Source organism: Amblyraja radiata, chromosome 3, assembly GCF_010909765.2.
Source record: "Amblyraja radiata isolate CabotCenter1 chromosome 3, sAmbRad1.1.pri, whole genome shotgun sequence".
In the NCBI taxonomy this organism is placed as follows: domain Eukaryota; kingdom Metazoa; phylum Chordata; class Chondrichthyes; order Rajiformes; family Rajidae; genus Amblyraja; species Amblyraja radiata.
This window is the reverse complement of record NC_045958.1, coordinates 7,808,578-7,833,838: the sequence shown is the minus strand read 5'-3', so window position 1 is coordinate 7,833,838 and position 25,261 is coordinate 7,808,578. Positions and strand designations below refer to the sequence as shown.

The 25,261-nt window shown below is 41.7% G+C and overlaps 1 protein-coding gene across 1 annotated transcript in view; it reads right to left on the bottom strand.

Moving 5' to 3' along the window:
- The window catches only part of adgrv1 (adhesion G protein-coupled receptor V1), a 486,575-nt gene extending 464,363 nt beyond the window's left edge, over positions 1-22,212 (bottom strand). Inside the window, exons 1-3 of the mRNA XM_033017268.1 lie at positions 22,087-22,212; positions 6,870-7,054; positions 4,714-4,863 (exon numbers count right to left, since the gene is read on the bottom strand). Coding sequence (XP_032873159.1) covers positions 4,714-4,863; positions 6,870-7,052 — 333 coding nt within the window. The 5' untranslated portion in view covers positions 7,053-7,054; positions 22,087-22,212. The remainder of the gene's footprint in view (positions 1-4,713; positions 4,864-6,869; positions 7,055-22,086) is intronic.
- Between the last annotated feature and the right edge of the window lie 3,049 nt (positions 22,213-25,261).

Genomic DNA, 25,261 nt, shown 5'->3' with positions numbered 1-25,261 from the left:
TACAGCAATATTCAGCACAAACCTACGACTTGAACTAAAAATATAGCTGCCAGATTTTACTTGATATATATTTTTCTAAACAGTTTTGTAGTAATGAAGAATGAAATCCAAAACCATATAAAAATATCTAATAGTGTTCCAGGAAGAAAGTTCTTTGGGCACCTTAGCTACATTAGAAACCCAAGTTAATAAGGAGGTCTTTTGAAACTCATTTATCATGATTTGACAATCTGTTTCAGACACCATGGCAATAAGAAACTAGGTATGAAGTATGCAGTTGTGTTTGAAAATGAAGTTTCCTTTCAGTATAACGCCTTTATACATTATCCTTTGACTTCAATGTTAAAAAGCGGAATTCTCTTCCCAGGTCCAGGTCAAAGGTCTCTACAACCCGTTTCAAGCAACAAATTGAATGGTTGTGGGAAGTTAAATACATTCTTTATTTTGAAATGGATGTATCAATGCAATAAACCAATTACGTTAAAGAAAGCTTGTCTGTGAAACACACAATGCATTAAAATCCTTACACATTACCTCACTTTGGAACAAGTGAATAAAAATCACATTTTATTGCTGTAATGAAATGTAACCAAACTCCTTGCTAAAAAATGAATGTCTAACCTCAAATGGTATAAAACATCTCGAGAGAGATTTTGTTTTACTTATATACTGAAGTGGGCATGTATTTAACCTTCATGTATTTAATTTGATTGTCAAAATGTTACCCATAACATATTTTGATCCTTTTAAAATAAGCTGGACTCTAATATATTAAAGCCATTGTATTAGTTTCATTGATTTTGTTTTCTGAAGCCACATGGGAAATATCGAGGCTCCACACAGTTTGTGACTCATATTCAGTCAACCCAAACCCTGAACTTCATACCATCTACTCTAGACTCTATTATCAAGTTTCCATAGCAACTTATTTAGCATCTTACTGTTCAAACACAATGTTACTTAGATTTAGATCATGAATGACTCCATCTATGCTTTGAAATACCTGCCGTTGTAATTTGAATAAGATTTAGGCTTCACATACAAATGAAGTATCTTTTTATCCTCACAACACTATTGAATGGCAATAAAAAAAGCAAGTGGACATTTACCTTTGAGATATAATTGACAACACGCAGAGCTTCTATTTCATGTATTGTTAGCTTTGAAATGAAATTTCCAAAAATACTGATCATTTAATTAATCCTATGAAAATGATTTTTCATTATGTGTTTAATGTGGCCAATTATTTCACTATAAACAAAGCTTTTATAAACCGTTTCCTAAACTGTTAACAATTGAAGTCCAGTCTCTTGAAGTGTAGCTGTTGTTTTCAAGTATAATACTGAGGAATATTATTTTTACAAATCAATGCAGTGACACAAAGCTTCACATAAAGACAGTATATACATGGAACAGAAGCGACAAAAAACATTTCCATACATTTATCATTTGCAGGTTTAAATTGCCACGATGCATTTTCATCACGCAAAGCTTGCCTCTTATGTTGTTCATTCATAAAATCTATCACCATATTTTTAATGACATAATAAAGCTAAGATGACATTTAAACTTCCGTTTGAGAATATTAAAAAATGTCATGCAATTATCTTTTAAATCTTATCGGGCGTGATACGTAGAGAAATAATAGGACAGCCATGAGATGAATGAATGGTACATGTTTTTATACTCTAAAGCTTCTCACTGTACACATGAACCTGCGGAGGCGCTGTCCTGTACGGCTGCCTGTCCTGCAGCTGTCCGTTTTTTTCACTTCTTTTTTATTATTTTTAGTACGTTAAAGTGTGTAGTCGGGGGGTCTAATCTTTTTATGTGTGGGGGGTGGTGGGGGGGGAAGGGGGAAACTGCTTTTTCAAGTCCCTACCTGGTCGGAGAGGCTGCCTTCCTCCGAGCAGCACCTTCGACCTGTCCTCGCGGCCTACCAGCGGGTCCTGGAGCGACGTTTCCTGAGGGGACCTGGCCAGAACCTCGGCTTTGGCGGCGGTGCAGCGCTGGAGCGCTATTGTGGAGCGGGCGATGCCTTTCCTGGGTCGCCGCGCTGGAACTCCAGTATGCTGGGACCGCCGATGAAAACATTGTGGAGCCGCGGTTCTGTGGAGCGGCCAGCTGCGGTGCCGAACTTTACATCCCGGAGCCTGGGATCTCTCGCCGAGATCGCCAGTGTGTGGAGCTCCGTCAAACGTGGTCTGTTGGCTTGGAAGCCGCGGTCTCCGGTAAGAAGGCGGCCGTTCCTGGCACCCCAAGCCGCTGGGGGTTCTCCCGACGCCGGAGCACCATCACCCGGCGAGAACATCGGGCGCCGTGGCGGCGACTGTGGAGGCCTCAATAGGCCCGACTCTGGGTGGACAAGAGGATGGGGACTGGACTTTGTGCCTTCCCCCACAGTGGGAATCACTGTGGGGGGATGTTTTTGTGTTTTGGTGTTGAACTTCTTGAATGCTATATTGTATTTTTATTAGTGTGCTGCAAAACTAAACTACAAAAATAAAATGTTCTGGTTGCCAAACATTTTAACTCCCCTTCCCATTCTGACCTATTGGTGTCGAGGCCACACGCAAATTGGATGAACAGCACCACATGGTTCACTTGGGCAGCTTACAACCCAGTGGTATGAATATTGATTTCACTAATTTCAAGTAACCCCTGCATTCCCTCTCTTCCCCCTCCCCCACCCTATTAGTTCCACAGTTCTTATCCCTGTATCTCTTTGTTATAATCTCTACCCCTGCCAACAATGGGACATTGTGGGCTCCACCCTTCCGTGGTCATCTATGGCCAGCCCTGATTTGTTCTGGCCTTTCCCCACCTCCAGCACCCCCCCCCCCCCCCTCCCCTCTGCTTTCAGTCTGAAGAAGAGTTCCGACCCAAGACGTCACCCATCCTTATTCTCCAGAGATGCTGCCTGACCTGCTGACTTACTCCAGCACTTTATCTCAACCTTCTACAAAAATACATGCTGAGGTTCCATTTCTCTCAAGGGAGAAAAAAAAAAATCCCACAAGGAATTTGTTGATCATAGCTTGCATCATTAATTACAAAAAAAATTCAGGTAAATATTTAATGCTCATTTTGCCACATTTTGCTTCAACTCACACAATTCCAAGAACACGCCTCAGAACCAATGATGAAAATAGCAGTAGACAGTAGATTGAGCATGCAAGCAGTGAGCTATTGTATTTGCTTCAATTTTCAGCTAGATTATCCCACCGAGTTCGTGCCGAATAGCAATCCCCGTACACTAACACTATCCAACGCACTGGTGACGATTTACAATCTTTACCAAAGCCAATTAACCTACAAACCTGTACGTCTCTAGACTTTGGGAGATAACCAGAGCACCTGGGGAAAACCCATGCAGTGACAGGGATAACATACAAACTCCAGCCAGATAGGATCTGCAGTCAGGATCGACCCTCAGATCTCTAGTGCTGCTATGCACCTGTCCCACTTAGGAAACCTGAACGGAAACCTCTGGAGACTTTCCGTGCGGTTCCCAGAGGTTTTTGTCAGTCTCCCTACCTGCTTCCACTACCTACAACCTCCGGCAACCACCTGCAACCTCCAGGAACCGCACGGAAACCTTGGGTGGGGCGCAAAGTCTCCAGAGGTTTCCGTTCAGGTTTCCTAAGTGGGACAGGGGCATAAGGCAGCAACTCTCCAATTGCCCCACCATGCTACCCCTAGTTTTAGATGCTGACTTTCAACCAAATGTTATTTATTAATAAACACATGAATACACTGCATATGTTGGCAAAACTACAGGTCGATAGACATCCTGGTTTTAGTACTCGGGACTTGCCCAAGGAATTACACACACCTCTAGCCAAGCACCGCCAGTCTAGCTGACAATGCAAAAGAAAACAGGTGAGATATGGCCAGAGCATATTAACCAAGACAAATCCACCCTGCCAGCTGCCACCCCATTCAGCTTACTGACAAATCATCAGAAGGGTGATGGTAAAGGGCAATGTCTACACCATCAAGGGCCATTTACTGATTGATTTTAGCCTAGGTATTGACTTTGGTTTGTATTCTGCTGGGACTACTCAGCTTTAGACTTTGTAACAGTCCTGCTCCATGCCTGGGCAAAGTAAGGAATTCCTTACTTTGTAAATTAAAACTTAAAAACGAATAGGAAGCAATACAAAATATCTCCACTCATCCCCTTGCAGATGCCTGCTCACCTCTCCTTTCCAAGCATTGGAAAGAAATGTTTGCCCATTCTCTTCATTTGATTTGATGGAACCAACTTGTTGCATACAAACATAGAAAATAGGTGCAGGAGGAGGCCATTCGTCCCTTCGAGCCATTCAATATGATCATGGCTGATCATCCAATATCAGTAGGTACACAAAAATGCTGGAGAAACTCAGCGGGTGCAGCAGCATCTATGGAGCGAAGGAAATAGGCAACGTTTCGAGCCGAAACGTTGCCTATTTCCTTCGCTCCATAGATGCTGCTGCACCCGCTGAGTTTCTCCAGCATTTTTGTGTACCTTCGATTTACCAGCATCTGCAGTTCCTTGGTAAACACATCCAATATCAGTACCACATTTCTGCCTTATCCCCATATCCCTTGATTCCTTTAGCCCTAAGGGCTAAATCCAACTCTCTCTTGAAAAGCAAGCTGTAATAAATGGCTTGTCCACATGAAGAAAAGATGAACTGGAATGGGCATAAAACAAAATGAACTTACCTGCAGACTTAGTGAAAAAACAAACGTTTCATCCGCTTCTGGAAAATCATCATCCTTGACTGCGATGTACACAGTTTTATTTGTTTCAGTTGCTAATAATCGGGCAGCAGCCGACGTAGACTCAAAATCGTCTGTATCTTCCCCTTGAAGCTACGAAGATTTGCAATGAATATGTAAGATCATGTCTTATATGTTTAAATATACATTTAGGAATATTTCAGAGGTTTTTAAATCGTGATGAAATGGTACAACTTTGTATGCAATCACAAAAATAACAAGTGCACCTCAGAGGACGAGCATTTTTACACCATGATTCATCGCCTTTCTCTAATTACTAACAAATGTTTCGTGAAAAGGAATAACTTAGCAGCAGTATATTACAGCCTTAGAATAAAAGTCAAGCTGTTCAGTGGAGAGTTAAGAAAACCTTTATAATGCTAGTGGCAATCTCCAAGCAAATGGATTCTACGCATAGGCTAAATTAGACACAGGGAACTGCAGATGCTGCTTTACAAAAGGAAACAAAATGCTGGAGTAACTCAGTCGGTCAGGCAGCATTTCTGCAGAACATGGATAGGTTATGTTTTGGGTCAGGACCCTTCTTCAGGCTGATTATAGTAGGGAAGAGAAAGAAGTGGGGGCAGGACAAAGCCTGACAAGTGAAAGGTGGATCGGTGCAGGCAAGTGCTGAAGAAATACGTGTGGCTGTGTTCACAAGTCCAGGTCAGAACATGATCAAAGAAAAGGAGCAATCACAGAAGGGGAGCATAGAGGATCTCGCTGCCCTTCCATCGCAGAGAGGATAACTTGTTCAAAGAAGCCATATCTTGGGGGATGTTGCAATGGAGCAGTTAAATGTAGACACATGGAACTGCAAATGCTGGATTACAACTAAATTAGTTTTCATTTCTTTATTTCCTCTATGCATGAAAATGTAAGTAAGCATATGTTATGTCCGTACTAAATACTCTAAATATCTTATTTTCCCTTCATGCTGACAATATATAGTGTGATTATCGGCAGAATAATTTAGAAGTTCAATGGCACTAAATAATTTATTCTAATAAAAATGAGAAATTTAAAGGTCAGTAAAATTTAAAATAACAACCAATTTCACATGTGGTAGGAAATACATTTTCCTGTTATTTCAAATGTCTTACTTCTGACTTATCTTAAGGTATAAAGTCAACAGTGTGTGTCTTAACTCCCAAAGCACAGAGCTTATCCTCCAGAAATAGACTTACTTGTATTCTTTGACCAACATTGACTGTGAATGGATAACAATGGGGAAATTGAGCTTTGCGTCATGTTTCTACTTTGGGACTTGATCAAATTAAAAAGAAAATCATAGAAACATAGAAACATAGAAAATAGGTGCAGGAGTAGGCCATTCGGCCCTTCGAGCCTGCACCGCCATTCAATATGATCATGGCGGATCATCCAACTCAGTATCCTGTACCTGCCTTCTCTCCATACCCCCTGATCCCTTTAGCCACAAGGGCCACATCTAACTCCCTCTTAAATATAGCCAATGAACTGGCCTCAACTACCTTCTGCGGGAGAGAATTCCAGAGATTCACCACTCTCTGTGTGAAAAATGTTTTTCTCATCTCGGTCCTAAATGATTTCCCCCTTATCCTTAAACTGTGACCCCTTGTTCAGGACTTCCCCAACATCGGGGACAATCTTCCTGCATCTAACCTGTCCAACCCCTTAAGAATTTTGTACGTTTCTATAAGATCCCCCCTCAATCTTCTAAATTCTAGCGAGTACAAGCCGAGTCTATCCAGTCTTTCTTCATATGAAAGTCCTGACATACCAGGAGATAGATAGATAGATAGATAGATAGATAGATAGATAGATAGATAGATAGATAGATAGATAGATAGATAGATAGATAGATAGATAGATAGATAGATAGATAGATGAAATAGCATAGAGGAAATAAAGAAATTAAAACAACTAATTTAGGTGTAAACATGAATGGATGGATAGATAAAAAAATAAGTAAATAATATATAAAGGAATGAACAAATGGGAATTTAAAGATTATTTTCTAGTGACCTAAATCAACTCAAGTGAAACTGTTTGAAATGTGAAAGTTAACATTGCAACAATTCCAAGATGGTAATGCATGGACAATCTTTGTTCCTTACCAGTAAAAGTGCTGTGACATTGGCTGGTGTTCCGATCCTTTCAATAACCAAGCGTATAACTGAAATACTTGTTTCGTTCACCACAAAATTGGTTTGGCCTGCAAACCTTACTTCTGTATCTCCACAGGCAAGAGTGACACAGAGACCCAAAATAAGCTCAGCCACCGAGAAAACTGCAGGCATTCCTGAAACGGTAAAATTCAGAGAAACAGGACCGGTTCAGAAGAAGGATCGTTAGAATTTAAAAATACAATGACACACATTTGTAGGCACTCTTTCCCAGTAATTTTTTTATTAATATTTTTGATATTAGATTGAACGCCACACTATATCTTTTGCTTCTATTCTGGCTCGGCGAACAATCCTGCTCAGGTGGACGGAACCTACCCCGCCCACTCATACTCAATGGCTGACAGATATTATGCCCTGCCTAAAGCTCGAGAAAATCAGGTACTCACTTCAACATTCAAATGGAAGGTTTCAGAAATCGTGGGGACCTTTTTGTAAATGCATTCCAGACTTTATAAATGCTTGATCATCAAGCACAGTTTAACAGCTTAACAGTCTACCCATTCATTTATCGTGGATTATTGTTGTGACAGGCTGATATTTGCATGTGCTCACTGGCAGAGACTGGCGAGGGGTTATTTTTGGTCTCTCATTTTTATTTTATTGTTGTTGTCTTGTTATATGTTAGCATAAGTTGTTTTTTATTTATTCTTTTCGTACACTCTGTCTGTAACAAATAGACAACTTTGCACTTTGCTATGTCCTGCAAACTAATTAAAAAAGATTTTGATTTAAAAAAAGAAATTATGAATTATTACAGGAAAATTCTGTCGGCCAAACAATCCTGAACTCTTCCTCTTCATTGTTAATTGTTTCTTCTGACGGGCTGCTCCACTTTCACCTTTGAAACAAAATATTTTTTCTTTTCACAAAACTTTAGCTTTAGCTCCAATGTTGCAGTTTTTTCTTCAGCCACCCGAGCCCTTGTGACTTTGCCTGCCTCTCATTTGCCAGCCTCTCACAACAATGCATTGCAGCTTCTTCTAATCTCCACGCAATTTGCTTCACCCACCACCCCTATGAGCAATGTCAGCCACTCCCAACACAACCTCCTCCCTTCATCACACGTCGACAACTCTCCTCAAGAACAGACATTCACCACTAGAAAAACAATGAAACTAGAGATGAGTTAGGCCACACCACTCAGTTGGGTTTACTCTGCCAGAACTGCCTCCAGAATCTTCCAATTCTTCATTTTAATGGAACCTATTAGCCTCTGCACCCAATTTTTCAAAAAGCACATTCACAGAGTTCAAACTCCACAATAAGATTACAATTTTATACCCCAGATCTACTATTCAATATTCAGGAAGGATAGACAGAAAGGAAGAGGAGGTGGGGAGGTATTGCTGGTTAAAGAGGAGATTAATGCAATAGCAAGTCTGTGGAATTCTCTACCTCAGAGGGCAGTGGAGGCAGGTTCTCTGGATGCTTTCAAGAGAGAGCTAGATAGAGCTCTTAAAGATAGCGGAGTCAGGGGATATGGGGAGAGGGCAGTAACGGGGTACTGATTGGGGATGATCAGCCATGATCACATTCAATGGCGGTGTTGGCTCAAAGGGCCGAATGGCCTGCTCCTGCACCTATTGTCTATTGTCTAGCAAGGAGAGACTTTAGTTTGGATGCTGTACGATCGGTATGGGTAAAACTGCGAAATAGCCAAGGGCAGAAAACGCTTGTTGGAGTCGTATACAACAATGCATTGCAGCTTCTTCTAATCTCCAATCAATTTGCTTCACCCACCATCCCTATGAGCAATGTCAGCCACTCCCAACACAACCTCCTCCCTTCATCACACAAAAAAAACGAAGGAGCTGATCATGGACTTTAGGAGGGCACATCATCCGAGGACGTACACTCCATTGAGGATAAATGGGGATCCTGTGGATAGGGTGAACTGTTTTAAATATCTGGGAGTCCACATCTCCGAGGATATGACATGGGCATCACACGCCTCAGCACTCGTGAGTAAGGCAAGGCAGCGCCTTTACCACCTCAGGCAATTGAGGAAATTCAGAGTGTCTCCGAGGATCCTCCAGTGCTTCTACGCAGCGGCGGTGGAAAGCATCTTGTCCGGGAACATTACCATCTGGTTTGGGAATTGCTCTGCCAAGGACAAGAAGGCTCTGCAGAGAGTAGTGCGTTCAGCCGAACGCACTATGGGAACTTCAATTGCCCCCCTGCAGGAACTATACATCAGGAGGTGCAACTCCAGAGCCAACAATATCATGAGAGACCCCTTCCACCCCTGCAACGGACTGTTCCAGCTGCTACGGTCAGGCAAACGCCTCCGTTGCCATGCGGTGAGAACAGAGAGGTTGAGAAGGAGTTTCTTCCCAGAGGCCATTCGGACTGTAAATGCCTATCTCACCAGGGACTAACTCTACTGAACGTTTTTCCTTCCATTATTTAATATGTAAAAGAATATGTGTGTGTTATAATTGTGTTTATAGTTTGTTTGGTTGTTTGGTTGTTTGTCTTTTGCACAAAAGTCCGCGAGCATTGCCACTTTCATTTCACTGCACATCTCGTATGTGTATGTGACAAATAAACTTGACTTGACTATACAGATCACCAAACAGCAGCAGGGAGGTTGGGGATAGCATCAAGCAGGAAATTAGGGACGCGTGTATCAATGTACAACAGTTAGCATGGTGACTTTCATCTACATATAGATTGGGCCAACCAAATTGGTAGCAGGGCTGAGAATTTCCTTGTGTGTATACAGGATGGTTTTTTAAACCAATATGTCGAAGACCCGACTAGAGGGCAAGCCCCTCTGGACTGGGTATTGTGTAATGAGGAAGGATTAGTTAGCGATCTTGTTGTGCAAAGCCTATTGGGCAATAGTGACCATTATATGGTGGGATTCTGCATTAGGATGGAGAGTGACATGGTTAACTCAGAGACTAAGGGCCTGAACTTGAAGAAAGCAGACTTTGCAGGTATGAGACGGGAATTGGCTAGGATAGACTGGCAAATTATACTTAAAATGTTGACGGTGGAGATGCAATGGCAAAGATTTAAAGACCGCATGGATGAATTGTTCATCACTAGTAGTACTTTCATTCACTATTTGTTGAACAAATTTAAAAATCCATATACTATATCTATTGGTACCCCTTGATACATTTCCTGCCCTTAAATCTTCAATGGGAAAATTGTGCAATTCCATCACATTTTTCCTATTTAACTTCCCATCCTTAGAGAGTCAATAGTCAAAAGATTAGACCCTGGGGATTTATCAGCCTTCAGTCCCATCAGTTTACCCAACACCATTTCCTGCCTAATATGGATTTCCTTCAGTTCCTCCATCACCCCAGATCCTCTGGCCACTAGTACACCAGGAAGATTGTTTGTATCTTCATTAGTGAAGATGGATCCAAAGTATCTGTTCAACTCATCTTCCATTTCCTTGTTCCCCATAACAAATTCACCCTTTTCAGTCTTCAATGGTCCAATTTTGGTCTTAACTAATTTTTTCCTCTTCACATACCTAAAGAAGCTTTTACTATCTCATTGTATATTCTTGGCTAGCTTACCTTCGTACCTCATCTTTTCTCCCCGTATTGCCTTTTTAGTTATCTTCTGTTGCTCTTTAAACGTTACCCAATTCTCTGGCTTCCCACTCATCTTTGCTATGTTGTATTTCTTGTCTTTTATTTTTATACTGTCCGTAACTTCTCTTGTCAGCCACGGTCGCCCCTTACTCCTGTTGGAATCTTTCTTCGTCTTTGGAATGAACTGATCCTGCACCTATTATTCCCAGAAATACCTGGCATTGTTGTTCCACTGTCATCCCTGCTAGGGTATCTTTCCAGTCAACTTTGGCCAGTTCCTCCCTCATGGCTCCATAGTCCCCTTTATTCAACTGCAACACTGACACCTCCGATTTACCCTTCTCCCTCACAAATTGTAGATTAAAACTTAATGGCTCCTTAACCTCAAGTTCCCTTATCAAATCCAGTTAGTTACACAACACTAAATCCAGAATTGAATTTCTCCCTGGTAGGCTCCTGTACAAGCTGCTCTAAGAATCCATCACAGAGGCACTCCACAAACTCCCTTTTTGGAGTCCAGTACCAACCTGATTTACCCAGCCTCCCTGCATGTTGTCAGAGTTACACAGAACAGAAACAGGCCCTTCAGCCCAACTCGCCCACCCTGAACAAAATGCACCATCTAAGCGAGATTCATTTGCCTGCATTTGGTCCATGTCCCTCTAAACCTTTCCTGTCCATGTACCTGTCTAAATACCATTTTAAATATTGCTATTTTAGCCGCCTCAACTACCTCCTATGACAGCTCATTCCATATACCCACCACCCTCTGAGTGGAAAGGTTGCCTATCAGGTTTTAATTAAATCTTTCCATTCTCACAGTAAACCCATGTCCTCTAGTTCACGATTCCCCTACCCAATAAAGAGACTGTGCATTCATTCTAACAATTCCCCTTATGATTTTATACACCTCTATAAGATGACTCCACAGAAGGATTATGCAAACTGCACACATACAGGTCAGGACTGAACTGCTGGAGTGCTGGAATGATGTGTCAGCAACAGCATTGTCCTCAGGCTCCTGTGCTCCAAGGAATAAAGTCCGAGCCTGCCCAACCTTCCCTATAGTTCAGGCCCTCGAATTCAACATCCATATAACTCTGCCCTCTTCCCAGCTTAATGATATCTTTCCTAAAGCAGGGTGACCACAACTGAAAAAAAAATCCCAAAATTCATAAAGTAGTTATTTTCTATCACTCCTACGTAGTCAGCCGGCAACATTTCAACATATCCTACAACATGTTTTCCTTATTTTAAGAATCACTTTACACTACATAGAACCCCAAATAGAACACCTAATGGTCTATGGTAACTCGATTTCAATTTGGTCAAATGGAACATTCGCATTTTGTATTTTACATGCTAAAAATTATTTAACTACATTTCAGATATCCCAGATATTTAACAATGATGACTTATTGTGCTCATAGTCACTTGAATTACAAATTAATTCTTCCCCACTTATGTTTTTTGACACATTTCTCTTCCAACATATGAGGTCTATTGCAGCTTCCAGAATATCTCCACGAGACCTATTCTGCTACTGATTTCCCTTAACATATTATTTCTCATGTGCATATCATTAGGGGCAGCACAGAGGGGTAGCACAGTGGTGCAGCCACAGAGTTGCTGCCTTACAGCACTTGCAGGGTCAGTGGCCCGGGTTCGATCTCGACTATGGGCGCCGTTTGTACGTTCTTCACATGACTTGTGTGGGGTTTCTCCGAGATCTTCGGTTTCCTCCCACACTCCAAAGACGTACAGGTTTGGAGGTTAATTGACTTGGTGTAAATGTAAAAATTGTCCCTAGTCTAGTGTGTGTAGGATAGTGTTAATGTGCGGGGATTGTCGGTTGATGCGAGCCCGGTGGGCCTGTTTCCGTGCTGCATCTCTCTAAACTAAACTAAATTAGTATCGTGAAATATATACACAGTGAATGCATTCTAGTTTTTAAGTTATACCCAAAATCTCCAAGTTGGAATGAAGTTGGAATGGCTGTTATCACAACAAGCCAATATTCTTACAATAAAGCAACAATCTTACAATATATTAAGCCAATGAAGTAGTGTTCAACATCTTTACCTCCTGATTCTCTGGTCATCTCCTTACAGTCGTGCAATTTACGGCTGACAATCAACTTCCAATCAGCGTATCTTTAGCATGTGGGAGGAAACAGGAACACCCAGGGGGAAACCTGCTGCACAGAAAGATTATGCGAACTGCACACATACAGGTCGGGGCTGAACCTGGAGTGCTAGAATGATGTGTCAGCAGGAGCATTGTGCTGTCTTGCCCCATGCTAACCCCTTGTCCTGAAACTGATACGACGACATATGATACTCCAAAGTCATCCCATGAAAGGTTAGCCCTACTGCGAATAGACAGGTCATTTTAAAGTCCTTCTGCTACTCATTTGGAAGCTGAGGAGTTGTTTCATAATAATATCATCAATTATTAATCCGCTAGTATTTCTAGTTCACCCAGCAACAACCGAGACACCACTGCTCACCTTCCCACACACTACGCTGTGGATCCCATGAATATTACATAGTTACCAGTTGCAAAGTAATTTGTTTTAACCTTTTCAAAAGCCTATGTTTAGATCGAAACACGTGGCTGTACAGAGAGTAACAAGTGTACGCCTGTTGCTTTTAACACCACCTTCATATTTGTACATTCTGAACAAAGACATTTACATTTCACACCATCATTGTAAGCTGTGAATAAAACAGACAAAATAATTTCAGGTCCAAATGTTGCTTTTTCAACTGTTGAATTTCAGTAGTATCGTACATAATAATATAGTATTCATTGACAATGAATGCATTTTAGTGTTTTGGTTATACCTAAAATATCCAAGTTGGAATGAGATTGGAATGTCTTATCACAAAAAGGCAATATTAATAGACAATAGACAATAGGTGCAGGAGTAGGCCATTCGGCCCTTCGAGCCAGCACCGCCATTCAATGTGATCAGTCTGATCATCCCCAATATTCTCACAATAAGGCAACAATACAATATAATGAGCCAATGATGTAGTGCTCAATATTTTTATATAGTAGTTTATGAATTACGACAGGCCTTAGAAACATAGAAACTAGGTGCAGGAGGAGACCATTCGGCCCTTCGAGCCAGCACCGCCATTCATTGTGATCGTGGCTGATCATCCCCAATCAATAACCCATGACTGCCTTCTCCCCATATCCCTTGACTCCACTAGCCCCTAGAGCTCTATCTAATTCTCTCTTAAATCCATCCAGTGACTTGGCCTCCACTGCCCTCTGTGACAGGGAATTCCATAAATTCATAACTCTCTGGGTGAAAACTTTTTTCTCACCTCAGTCTTAAATGACCTCCCCTTTATTCTAAGACTGTGGCCGCTGGTTCTGGACTCGCCCAACATTGAGAACATTTTTCCTGCATCTAGCTTGTCCAGTCCTTTTATAATTTTATATGTTTCTATAAGAACCCCCTCATCCTTCTAGACTCCAGTGAGGGGGGATGAAAAATACGAAGTTGGTATATTCCTTTCTGCTCTGTCTTCTTAATAGAGTTGTTTCTTTTTCTCTTTTTTCTTTTCTACGGCCTATTTCTTAACTTTTTTCTCTAACTCTTCGCGTAATGGGTCTTTTTTCTTGATCAATTTTTCACACAATCACGACTCTTTCTCACTTTCTTTACTCTTTTCTCTTTTTAAAGCTTAAAAAATGAAGTGGTACAAGAAATGTAATAAGTTATATTTGGCTTGTATTAATGTAATGTACTTTACTTCTAATAAATAAAATTATAAAAATTAAAAATTAAAAATAAATAAATAAAGAGTATTAAACGACCTCCCCTTTATTCTAAGACTGCGGCCCCTGGTTCTGGACTCGCCCCACATTGGGAACATTTTTCCTGCATCCAGCTTGTGCAGTCCTTTTATAATTTTATATGTTTCTATAAGATCCCCCTCATCCTTCTAAACTCCAGTGAATACAATCCTAGTCTTTTTAATCTTTCCTCATATGACACTCCCGCCATCCCAGGGATCAATCTCGTGAACCTACCCTGCACTGCCTCAATCACAAGGATGTCCTTCCTCAAATTAGGAGACCAAAACTGTACACAATACTCCAGGGCCCTATACAACTGCAGAAAAACTTCTTTACTCCTATACTGAAATCCTCTTGTTATGAAGGCCAACATTCCATTAGCTTTCTTCACTGCCTGCTGTACCTATAAGCCAACTTTCAGTGACCTGTGCACAAGGACGCCCAGGTCTCGCTGCACCTCCCCTTACCTAACCTAACCCCATTGAGATAATAATCTGCCCCCTTGTTTTTGCCACCAAAGTGGATAACCTCACATTTATCTATATTATACTGCATCTGCCACGTATCGGCCCACTCACTCAACCTGTTCAGGTCACCCTGCAGCCTCCTAACATCCTCTTCACAGTTCACACTGCCACCCAGCTTTTTGTCATCCGCAAACTTGCTAGTTTTGCTCCTAATTCCCTCTTCCAAATCATTAATATATATGGTAAACAGTTGTGGCCCCAACGCCGAGCCTTGCGGCACTCCACTCGCTACTGCCTGCCATTCTGAAAAGGACCCGTTCACTCCTACTCTTTGCTTCCGGTCTGCCAACCAATTTTCTATCCATGTCAACACCCTAACCCCAATACCATGTGCTCTAATTTTAGTCATCAGTCTCCCGTGCAGGACCTTATCAATAATAATTATTTGGCACTATGGAATGTAGTAACTGTTTTAATTACATATACACATATTGGTTAAAGAGCAGAGTGGAAATGCACGCCAAAATGGTAACAGCTATTAATAACAATTTTATGTTAGTATAACATCCTTCAATATTGCTACATATCCCAAAGCACTTAATTGTGGCGATTTTCACAAAGTTTGAAACTTGGGCACATCGGAGAAATGGGCCACCATTCTTCCCTTCAGCTGGCAGTTCCATTGAGAGCCAGCGATCTTCATCTCTTTAGTTTAGAGAAACAGAATGGAAACCGGCCATTTAGCTTACAGAATCCACGCAGACTATTGATCACCCCTTCACACTAGTTCTATATTTTCCCAGTTTCTCATCCACTCCATACACATGAGGGGCAACTTTACAGAGCCCAATTAACCTACAAACACACATATCTTTGGAATGTGGGAAGAAACTGGAACATCCAGCGGAAACCCGGATCATGGAAAACATTCAAACTCCGTACATACAGCACCCGAAGTCAGGATCGAACACATGTCTCTGGTGCTCTGAGGCAGAGGCTCTCCCAGCTACGCCACTGTGCCACCCATTCAGCCACCTTCCAACTTCTTATACTTAAAACCAAAAGTCGGAGATATGGTAGAGAATAGATGTAGGTGCATCCATTCTACAACACTGCCAAACAACTCTGTCCTAACGCTGTACTATGGTAAAGGACAGACAAACTGATGAGCTGACTTGGATATGATCCATTCAAACCCTCAAACCGGGTTTGATGTAAATAAGAAAACAACGTTGGGAATGTTGGCTGGAACAGCAGTTCACTTATTCAAACGGTAAACTTGGAGGATCATTTGCAGACCTCCAGTGCTTTGAGGTACAAATTGTTGGTGATAATTACATCCAGGAACTTGAAGCTCTTGACCATCTCACTTCAGCACCATTGATGCTGCCTGGGATGAAGAACACTTAAATGCAAGCGAGGTCAAGATATTTGTAGTAGAATGAGAGACTATCCCACACTGGACTGGAATGATCGTCTCAATGCAGCAAAGCAAATTAAGAGCATTTCAGTTGAGGTATTGTTATAGCTACTGGTTTACGATTGTCAAATATACCGAGATACAGTGAGAAACTTTGTATTGCATGCAATCCAAGCTGATCATACCATGCACATGATCAATCATAACACGAGTACAACAGGCAGCACAACAGAGAAAATAAACAGAGAGTGGGCCATATAGTTTACAGCTACAGGGAAAATACAGAGATTGAAAAAAAATGCAACGGCCGCAACGAGATAGACTGAGAGATCGGGGAAACATCGCATACAAGAGGTACAAAATAAAGGGGGGGAAACTCGTTTTTAAACTTTTGAATCTCCTGCCCAATGGGAGAAGAGAAAGTGACCAGGTTGCGAACAGTCTTTGATAAAGTTGGTAGTTGCCGAGGCAGCGTGAAGTGCAGATTGATTTTGACGTGAAGACAGACACAAAAGGCTGGAGTAACAGTGGTCCAGGCAGCATCTCTGGCGAACAGGAACAGTTGAGACCCTTCTTCAGACTGAGGGTCAGGGAAAAGGATAACGAGATTTATAGAAGGCTCTTAGGGTGAAATGAATGGAAGACATGCAAAAAGCAATGATAATCAAGTGCACACAATAGGCCATTGATGGCTGTGGGATAGGTGACAATGAGTATACAGACAGAGGAACTCGACAACAGTAAAACTAGTACGAAGACAAGGGTGGGGGAGGATGAGTGGGGCCAGGGGGAAAGAGGAAGTATAAGGCTGGTTTGTGTGATAGACTGCAACTCTGCAGTTTCTGTTCATCTTGGATAGAGAGAGTACAGAGGAGATTTACTAGAATGTTGCCTGGGTTTCAACAACTAAGTTACAGAGATAGGTTGAATAAGTTAGGTCTTTATTCTCTGGAGCGCAGAAGGTTAAGGGGGGACTTGATAGAGGTCTTTAAAATGATGAGAGGAATAGACAGAGTTGATGTGATCAAGCTTTTCCCTTTGAGAATAGGGAAGATTCAAACAAGAGGACATGACTTCAGAATTAAGGGACAGAGGTTTAGGGGTAACATGAGGGGGAACTTCTTTACTCAGAGAGTGGTAGCGGTGTGGAATGAGCTTCCAGTGGAAGTGGTGGCGGCAGGTTCGTTGGTATCATTTAAAAATAAATTGGATAGGCATATGGATGAGAAGGGAATGGAGGGTTATGGTATGAGTGCAGGCAGGTGGGACTAAGGGAAAATAATTGTTCGGCACGGACTTGTAGGGCCGAGATGGCCTGTTTCCGTGCTGTAATTGTTATATGGTTATATGGTTATATGGATAGAGCTCTTGCCAAGCCATGCTATGATGCATCCCAATGGAATGCTTCTATGGTACATCTGTAAAAATTGGTAAGAGTCTTAGGAGAAATGCTGAATTTCCTTAGTGTTCTAAGGAAGTAGAGATGATAGTATGCTTTGTTGGCCATAACGTCAATGTGGTTGGACCAGGACAAATTGTTGGTGATAGTTACACCTAGAAACATGAAGCACTAGACCATAAGTGTTGTTCATCCCAGGCAGCATCCCAGATGCTGAAGTAGAGATGGTCAAGTGCTTCAAGTTCCTAGATGCAATTAATTTCAACCAATTCATTTCACATTATCTAAATGGCGTCAAGTTGGGAAAAGGGGAAGTACAACGGGATCTAGGGGTCCTTGTACATCAGTCTATGAAAGTAAGCATGCAGGTACAGCAGGCAGTGAAGAAAGCGAATGGTATGTTGGCCTTTATAACAAGAGGAATCGAATATAGGAGCAAATATGTCCTTCTGCAGTTGTACAGAGCCCTAGTGAGACCACACCTGGAGTAGTGTGTGCAGTTTTGGTCCCCTAATTTGAGGAAGGACATTCTTGCTATTGAGGGAGTGCAGCGTAGGTTTACAAGGTTAATTCCCGGGATGGCGGGACTGTCATATGCTGAGAGAATGGAGCGGCTGGGCTTGTATACTCTGGAATTCAGAAGGATGAGAGGGGATCTTATTGGAAAGTATAAGATTATTAAGGGTTTGGACACACTCGAGGCAGGAAACATGTTCCCGATGTTGGGGGAGTCCAGAACCAGTAGCCACAGTTTAAGAATAGGGACTAAGTCATTTAGAACAGAGATGAGGAAACACTTTTTCTCACAGAGAGTGGTGAGTCTGTGGAATTCTCTGCCTCAGAGGGCGGTGGAGGCAGGTTCTCTGGATGCTTACAAGAGAGAGCTAGATAGGGCTCTTAAAAATAGCAGAGTCAGGGGATATGGGGAGAAGGCAGGAACGGGGTACTGATTGGGGATGATCAGCCATGATCACATTGAATGGTGGTGCTGGCTCGAAGGGCCAAGTGGCCTACTCCTGCACCTATTGTCTATTGTCTATTGTTATGCCACATTAAACTTGAAAGTAGCTATAAGCATTGGACCCAAACGAATACGGGTCTCAACAAGATTCATACAGTGGTGCCCAAATACAATCTGTCTACTCAATCTGCGCCTGGCTGAAAACACCCATATTTGTTGCATTTTGAATTGTTTTTCATATCAAAGGAAACATTAACTGCAGGTCCTATTTGCACAAAACAAAATGGTTACAATTGCTGGAGAACAGCTGTGCAAATACCATAACCTCTGCTGTTAACTAAGAACGTGATATCTGTCACCTTCACTTACATGAAACAATGGCTTCCCTTCATAATAAGGTTGGAAATCAGGCTGTTCACTCAAGATGGTCAGTTCAATTCAGAATTGCGCAATTAATGAAGCACTTCTTGTCCAATAAGGCAAGACCTAGATGATATCTGCATTTGAGTTGATAAGGGGCAAGTAAAATTCAAGCCATAAGTGGCAGCCAGTGGATAGAGTCAGAGTCACACAGCACAGAAACAGACCCTTCAGCCCACTTGTTTCCATGCTGGCCAAGATGCCCCATATAAGCTACATGTCCATTATCAACCAAATAAAAAATCAGCCTCTCAGGTTAATATGAAATCTTGCCTCTCTCAGCTTAAACCTATAACTTCTGTTTTTTGATTCCCCTACCTTGGGTAAAATACATTGTGCATTTACCCTATCTAATCGCCTCATCATTTTATACACCTTAATACAATTACCCTAGCCTGCCCAATCTCTTATAGCTCAGCTCCTCAAGTCTTGCCAACATCTTCGGGTATCTTCTCTACTATCCAGCTTAATGACATCCTTCCTATCAAGGTGACCAAAACTGAATACAGGACTCCAAATGTGGTTTCAACAGTATTGTACAATTGTAACATAATGTCTCAACTTACATACACAAGACCTTGATTGATGAAGTCCAATGTACCAAAAGCATTCTTTACCACCTATTTATTTGTAACACCACTTTCAGGGATTTGTGAACCTGCACTCCTAGCCCTTTGTTCTACAGCACTCCTCAGGGCCCTTGACTTAGTGTTTATCTGCATGAAACTCTATTTGCCATTCTTTAGCCCACTTGGCCAGCTGATCAAGATCCTGCTGTAATGTTTTATCACTATCTTCACTGTCCACAATATGACCTACTTCAGTGTCATTTGCAAACTGACTATTTCTCATCCCAATCATTGATATACATCAAAACAGTAATGGGCCCAGCACTGATTCCCGAGGCAAACCACTTGTCACAGGCCTCGTAAAATCCTTACTACACCACCCACTGCTTCCTTCCATGATGTCAATTCTATATCCAGTTAGCTAGCTCTTCCTGGATCCCATGCGGAACCAAGATGGCACCTAGGTCTATCAGGCAACTTAATCATCCTATCACCAAGTAGAGAATGGTCCTGACCTGCCATCTACTTCATTGGAGACCCTCAAACTATCTTTAATTGGACTTTCACTAAATGTCAGTTTTATATAGATGTGTGTTTATTTGCTGAAAGTCAACATAAGTTGTTACGCCAGTTATAGCAAAAATATGTGGAAACACAATAGACTCCAGTGAAATAACAATTATTTGAAATAACTTGGAGTTGTCAACATCAGTTTGGATATGACTTTAATAGTTAAACAGTCACAGATTGATAAATTTACACTTGGTTGTAACAATCACTCCCTACAGAAGACATTGGCCATCATAAAAGCACAACCAGTGGTTAAATAGAAGTGTTAATATGCCTATTCTGTGGCATGTATTTAAACAATCTAAATTGGCTGCTAATTCTTTAAATGTCCACGATTGGCTGTCCCTCCATATTCTTTATATTCTGTCCTTGGAAACTGAATCATCATGAGTGACTGAGGAGGGATGTAAACCTTTTCTAGACTTTCACTCAGTTTTGATGAATATTTGTTTAATATTTTCTATAATCCTCATCCTCAATGAAAACGTGGCAATGTTTGACAATAGGATAATAGATGGTGATTACCGCAAATATTCAGAACCAGAAATGTGATTCTCTAATGACACACTTCAATGCCAAATTGGTGATGAAACATCTTAGTTCCCCAGTTGATCCAAATATATTTCACATTGCATTGGAATTCTTAGCATTCATATTCCATGTACAATGCTTTCAATCATCGCCAATCAGCACACTGTGTGAATTCCCTGATGGTGTCCTCCAGAATAGGTTCCTACAATAGTTTACATCCTAGTTATTTTGATTCATGGGCTCATGATATAACGGCCAAAGCATTTTTAAATATTGGTATTTATTCATTTCATTCTCGGCATTCAATCTATTCCCAAACCATTCCAAAATTCAACCCATTTCACTTTCAAATATTTATCAGCTCTTATTCAGAGATCAACAAATAGAAACCAGTTGAGCTAACTTTCAGTCAATAAACAGTGTGACCACGTTGTTTTCCCTCAATATTATCCAGTTGCGTTATCGAAATAGATACCTTGCTTAGTACAAATTGAGGCATAAGATCCAATCAAGGATAACCTCGACAGGAAACTGTGAAATAAAATAATTTACTGCCATAACATGGATTTTGTTGCGCGCTTATTCTGGTAGCATCGCTGTTTAGTTTGTATTCCTATTGCTGCTCTTTTCAAAACAAAAACACTGCATTGGAGCTCCAAACAGCTAATTTTATAATTGTAATCCTGTTTAAATAAGTTTCGCTCCACACTGCAGATCGCACACCAGCAAAGAACATAACACCAAGAACTATACAGAGTAAAACTGCACTATCCACCTGCTGCCACGTGAAACGTTCACAAATGAATACCGTCGCAAAATCAAACAACGATTGTTTTGTATTTATAAATTAAACGCGGAAACACCTCGACCTCTGGAAACAAGATTATTTGCAGAGAATCCCGTGTTTCCCCCCAGAATAAGGTCCGCAAACATACACACTGAAGGTGTTCGGCTTCCCTTTTCGCTGGGTCTGACTCTGAGATAGCCTGCGTCCCCCACACATTATTTGCCGAGGTGGGAATAACCCCAATTGGAGGAACATCCCAAATCAAAATCAACAAACCGCTCGAATAGTCACAGAGCAGGGAAACAGGCCCTTCGGCCCATCTCGCCCATGCTGAGCAAGATCGATGCCCATTTAAACTAGTCCCTAACGCCCGCGGTTGATCCAAGTCCCTCTAAACTTCACCTGCCCATGTGTTGAAACTGCCCCTCAAAATGCTACAGTAACAGCCCCTCACAATAAACTCGTTTAGCAGGTAAAGTGACCAATTCCATGTGCGGGGATCATGCAAAAGATGAGCAATCCGTGCAAACTGCAATTATTAAATGCCTGTTAGTTCTAATTTCAATCCTGTCCCGCCCGCTACTCGTCTGTAAAGACTTCTCGGGAACAACCTTAACCGAGCTCAGGATGGTTTGGCAGCAAACTCACTTGCAGCGGTTGACCCAGGTGGGTTGGGGCAAAGCCAACAAGCCTGCGGACGATCCTTACTCGTGTCCCGGCCGGCGACTGGCAGCTGCCTCGGGCAGGGGTGACCAAGGTGCCCGCTCGCTGGGATTGCTCTGCTCTGCTGCTCCAGGCAGCGCATGCTCAACGCTAACCCGGGGACTCACTGACTGACTGACTCACCCACCCTCCCTCCCCCAGGTTGTGCTGTCCACTCATCACATAAATTACAGGAAAGCCAAGAAACCCCGGTGTAATTTAACTAACAAACAAACAACGGCGGACACAAAACGCTGGAGTAACTCAGGGGGACAGGCAACATCTCTGGAGAGAAGGAACGAGACACTTCTTCAGACTATTGTGTTGTTTTCCAGTGTACTATGTTTACATATTCTGTTGTGCTGCTGCAAGTAGGAATTTCATTGTTCTTTCTGGGACTTATGGCAATAAAACACTCTTGACTCTTCGATGTGAAGCAGTTTCTGCAGTTCCTTCCTAAATAAAGTATGGTAACTGACAGGGGGCTAAACTGACTACAAGAGTCCGTGATAAGGAGCTACTAAATATTTCTGACCATTGTTTTTTTTTTAAATTTCAGGGTGAGGGCATCTGTGGCAAGGACATCATTTAATGACCATCTCTTCCTGCTCTTGAGGAGAAGCTTGAGGAGCTGCCTTTTTGAATCAACACTGTCCTTCCGGTGAAGATATTCCCTTATTGGGTATTTCCAAGATTTAAGGCCAGAAACAATAAAATATCAGAGTAAGAGAGTGGGACAGGCAGCATCTCTGGAGAGAAGGAATGGGTGATGTCTCGACCATAAACATCACCCATTCCTTCTCTCCAGAGATGTTGCCTGTCCCGCTGAGTTACTCCAGCATTTTGTGTCTACCTTTGATTTAAGCAAGCATCTGCAGTTCTTTCCTACACAAAGATCAAAGTAAGATACCCACTGGACTTTATCTTGCAATAGAAACATAGAAACATAGAAAATAGGTGCAGGAGTAGGCCATTTGGCCCTTCGAGCCTGCACCGCCATTCAATATGATCATGGCTGATCATCCAACTCAGTATCCTGTACCTGCCTTCTCTCCGTACCCCCTGATCCCTTTAGCCACAAGGGCCACATCTAACTCCCTCTTAAATATAGCCAATGAACTGGCCTCAACTACCTTCTGCGGCAGAGAATCCCAGAGATTCACCACTCTCTGTGTGAAAAAAGTTTTCCTCATCTCGGTCCTAAGATTTCCCCCTTATCCTTAAACTGTGACCCCTTGTTCTGGACTTCCCCAACATCGGGAACAATCTTCCTGCATCTAGCCTGTCCAACCCCTTAAGAATTTTGTAAGTTTCTATAAGATCCCGCCTCAATCTTCATTGAGGGGGGATCTTAAACATAATAATAAACATTATTCCCTTTATAATGTATCGTTACTCCATAGATGGATCGATTGCAATCATGTATTGTCTTTCCGCTGACTGGTTAGCATGCAACAAAAGCTTTTCACTGTACCTCAGCACATGTAACTACAAAATATACCAGACTAAAACTAAACTGAATATTTTCAAGTCAGTAAAATAAACAAACAGCTGGAAGAACTCAACAAGTCAAGTAGCAGCCATGGAGGTAAAGGGACAGATGAGATTTTTGGTCAGGTTCCTTCTTCAGACATCTTTTCATAAGTTCATAAGTTCATTTATTGTCACATACACCAATTGGCACAGTGAAATTAACCGGCCAGGTCAGTCATACATTTTTTTTAAAGCAACAGACTCAAAAAAACACATTTTAAGATAAACATCCATCACAGTGACTCCTACACATTCCTCACTGTGATGGAAGGCAAAATAAAGTTCCAAGTCCTTCCCTTGTTGCTCTTCCTTGGTCGGGGACCTCGAGTAGTTTTATTAACTACTTTTCCAGTAGTTTAAGAAGGAACTGCAGATACTGGAACAATCAAAGGTAGGCAGAAATGCCGGAGAAACTCCGCGGGTGAGGCAGCATCTATGGAGCGAAGGAATGGGTGACGTTTCGGGTCAAGACCCTTCTTCAGACTGAAGAAACCCTTCTTCAGACTGCTAGTAGTTTGTTTTTTTTACTTAATATTCCAGTATCTTCAGTCTCTTGCGCCTCAATCTTCAAGTCAGTATGGATTTGGAGTTGGAGGGAAGCTGGTGGTGCTCTTGTGCACACAAGAAATTTCTGTCCAAATTCTGCTATAATATTTAAGTCATGGAATTTTTTTATTTGACAAATTGCACGGCTCCATTGCCATATGCAGTATAGTTACATATAAAATGAGAAACAGAAAATTCTGGAAAGTCAGTAGGTCAGGCAGTATCTGTAAAAAGAGAAACAATATTAATAGAGTCATACACTGTGGAAACAGGCCCATCGGCCCAACTTGCCCACACCAACCAACATCTCCCATCTATACTAGTCCCACTTGCCTGCATTTGGCCCATATCCCTCTAAACCTGAACTGTCCACGTACCTATCTGAATGCTTCTTAAACATTGTGATAGTCTCTACATCAACTACCTCCTCCGGCAGTTCATTCCGTACAAACACCACCCTTTGCATGAAAAAGTTACCACTCAGATTACTATAAAATCTTTCCCCCTTCTCCAGAAACCTATGCACTGTGGTTCACCATTCCCCCACTCTGGTTAAGAGATTCTGTGCATTCTCCGTATCTATTCCAATGTTTCATTTTAGAGACCCTTTGCCAGATCCTTCAAATATCAGATTTCCAGCAACATTAAAGAAAACTGATTTCCAGCAACTTCAGTTTTCTTTAATGTTCCTTGTACTTACATTCTTTGTCCCGTGGAACTCATTGTTGGAGATTCTTTTCAATCCTCAGCAAGCGTAGGGATGGTTCTTAATCAACTTGTCCTCCTCTCCCACTTGTGCTCATCTCCAATTTATGGGGCTGCACATTGAACACAGATGACAACAAATAGGTTAAAGTCCAATCTCAGGACGTCTTGATTTTATGGAGAGGTGGCAATGGTGATTGGTGAGGGTAGGTAGGGTGTGCATAGATTAGAGTAAGGTTTCGTTTAGTTTTTAGTTTAATTTATTGTCACGTGTACCGAGGTACAGTGAAAAGTTTTCTGTAAAGCATTTTATAAAGTACCACACTGTAGGCTGATC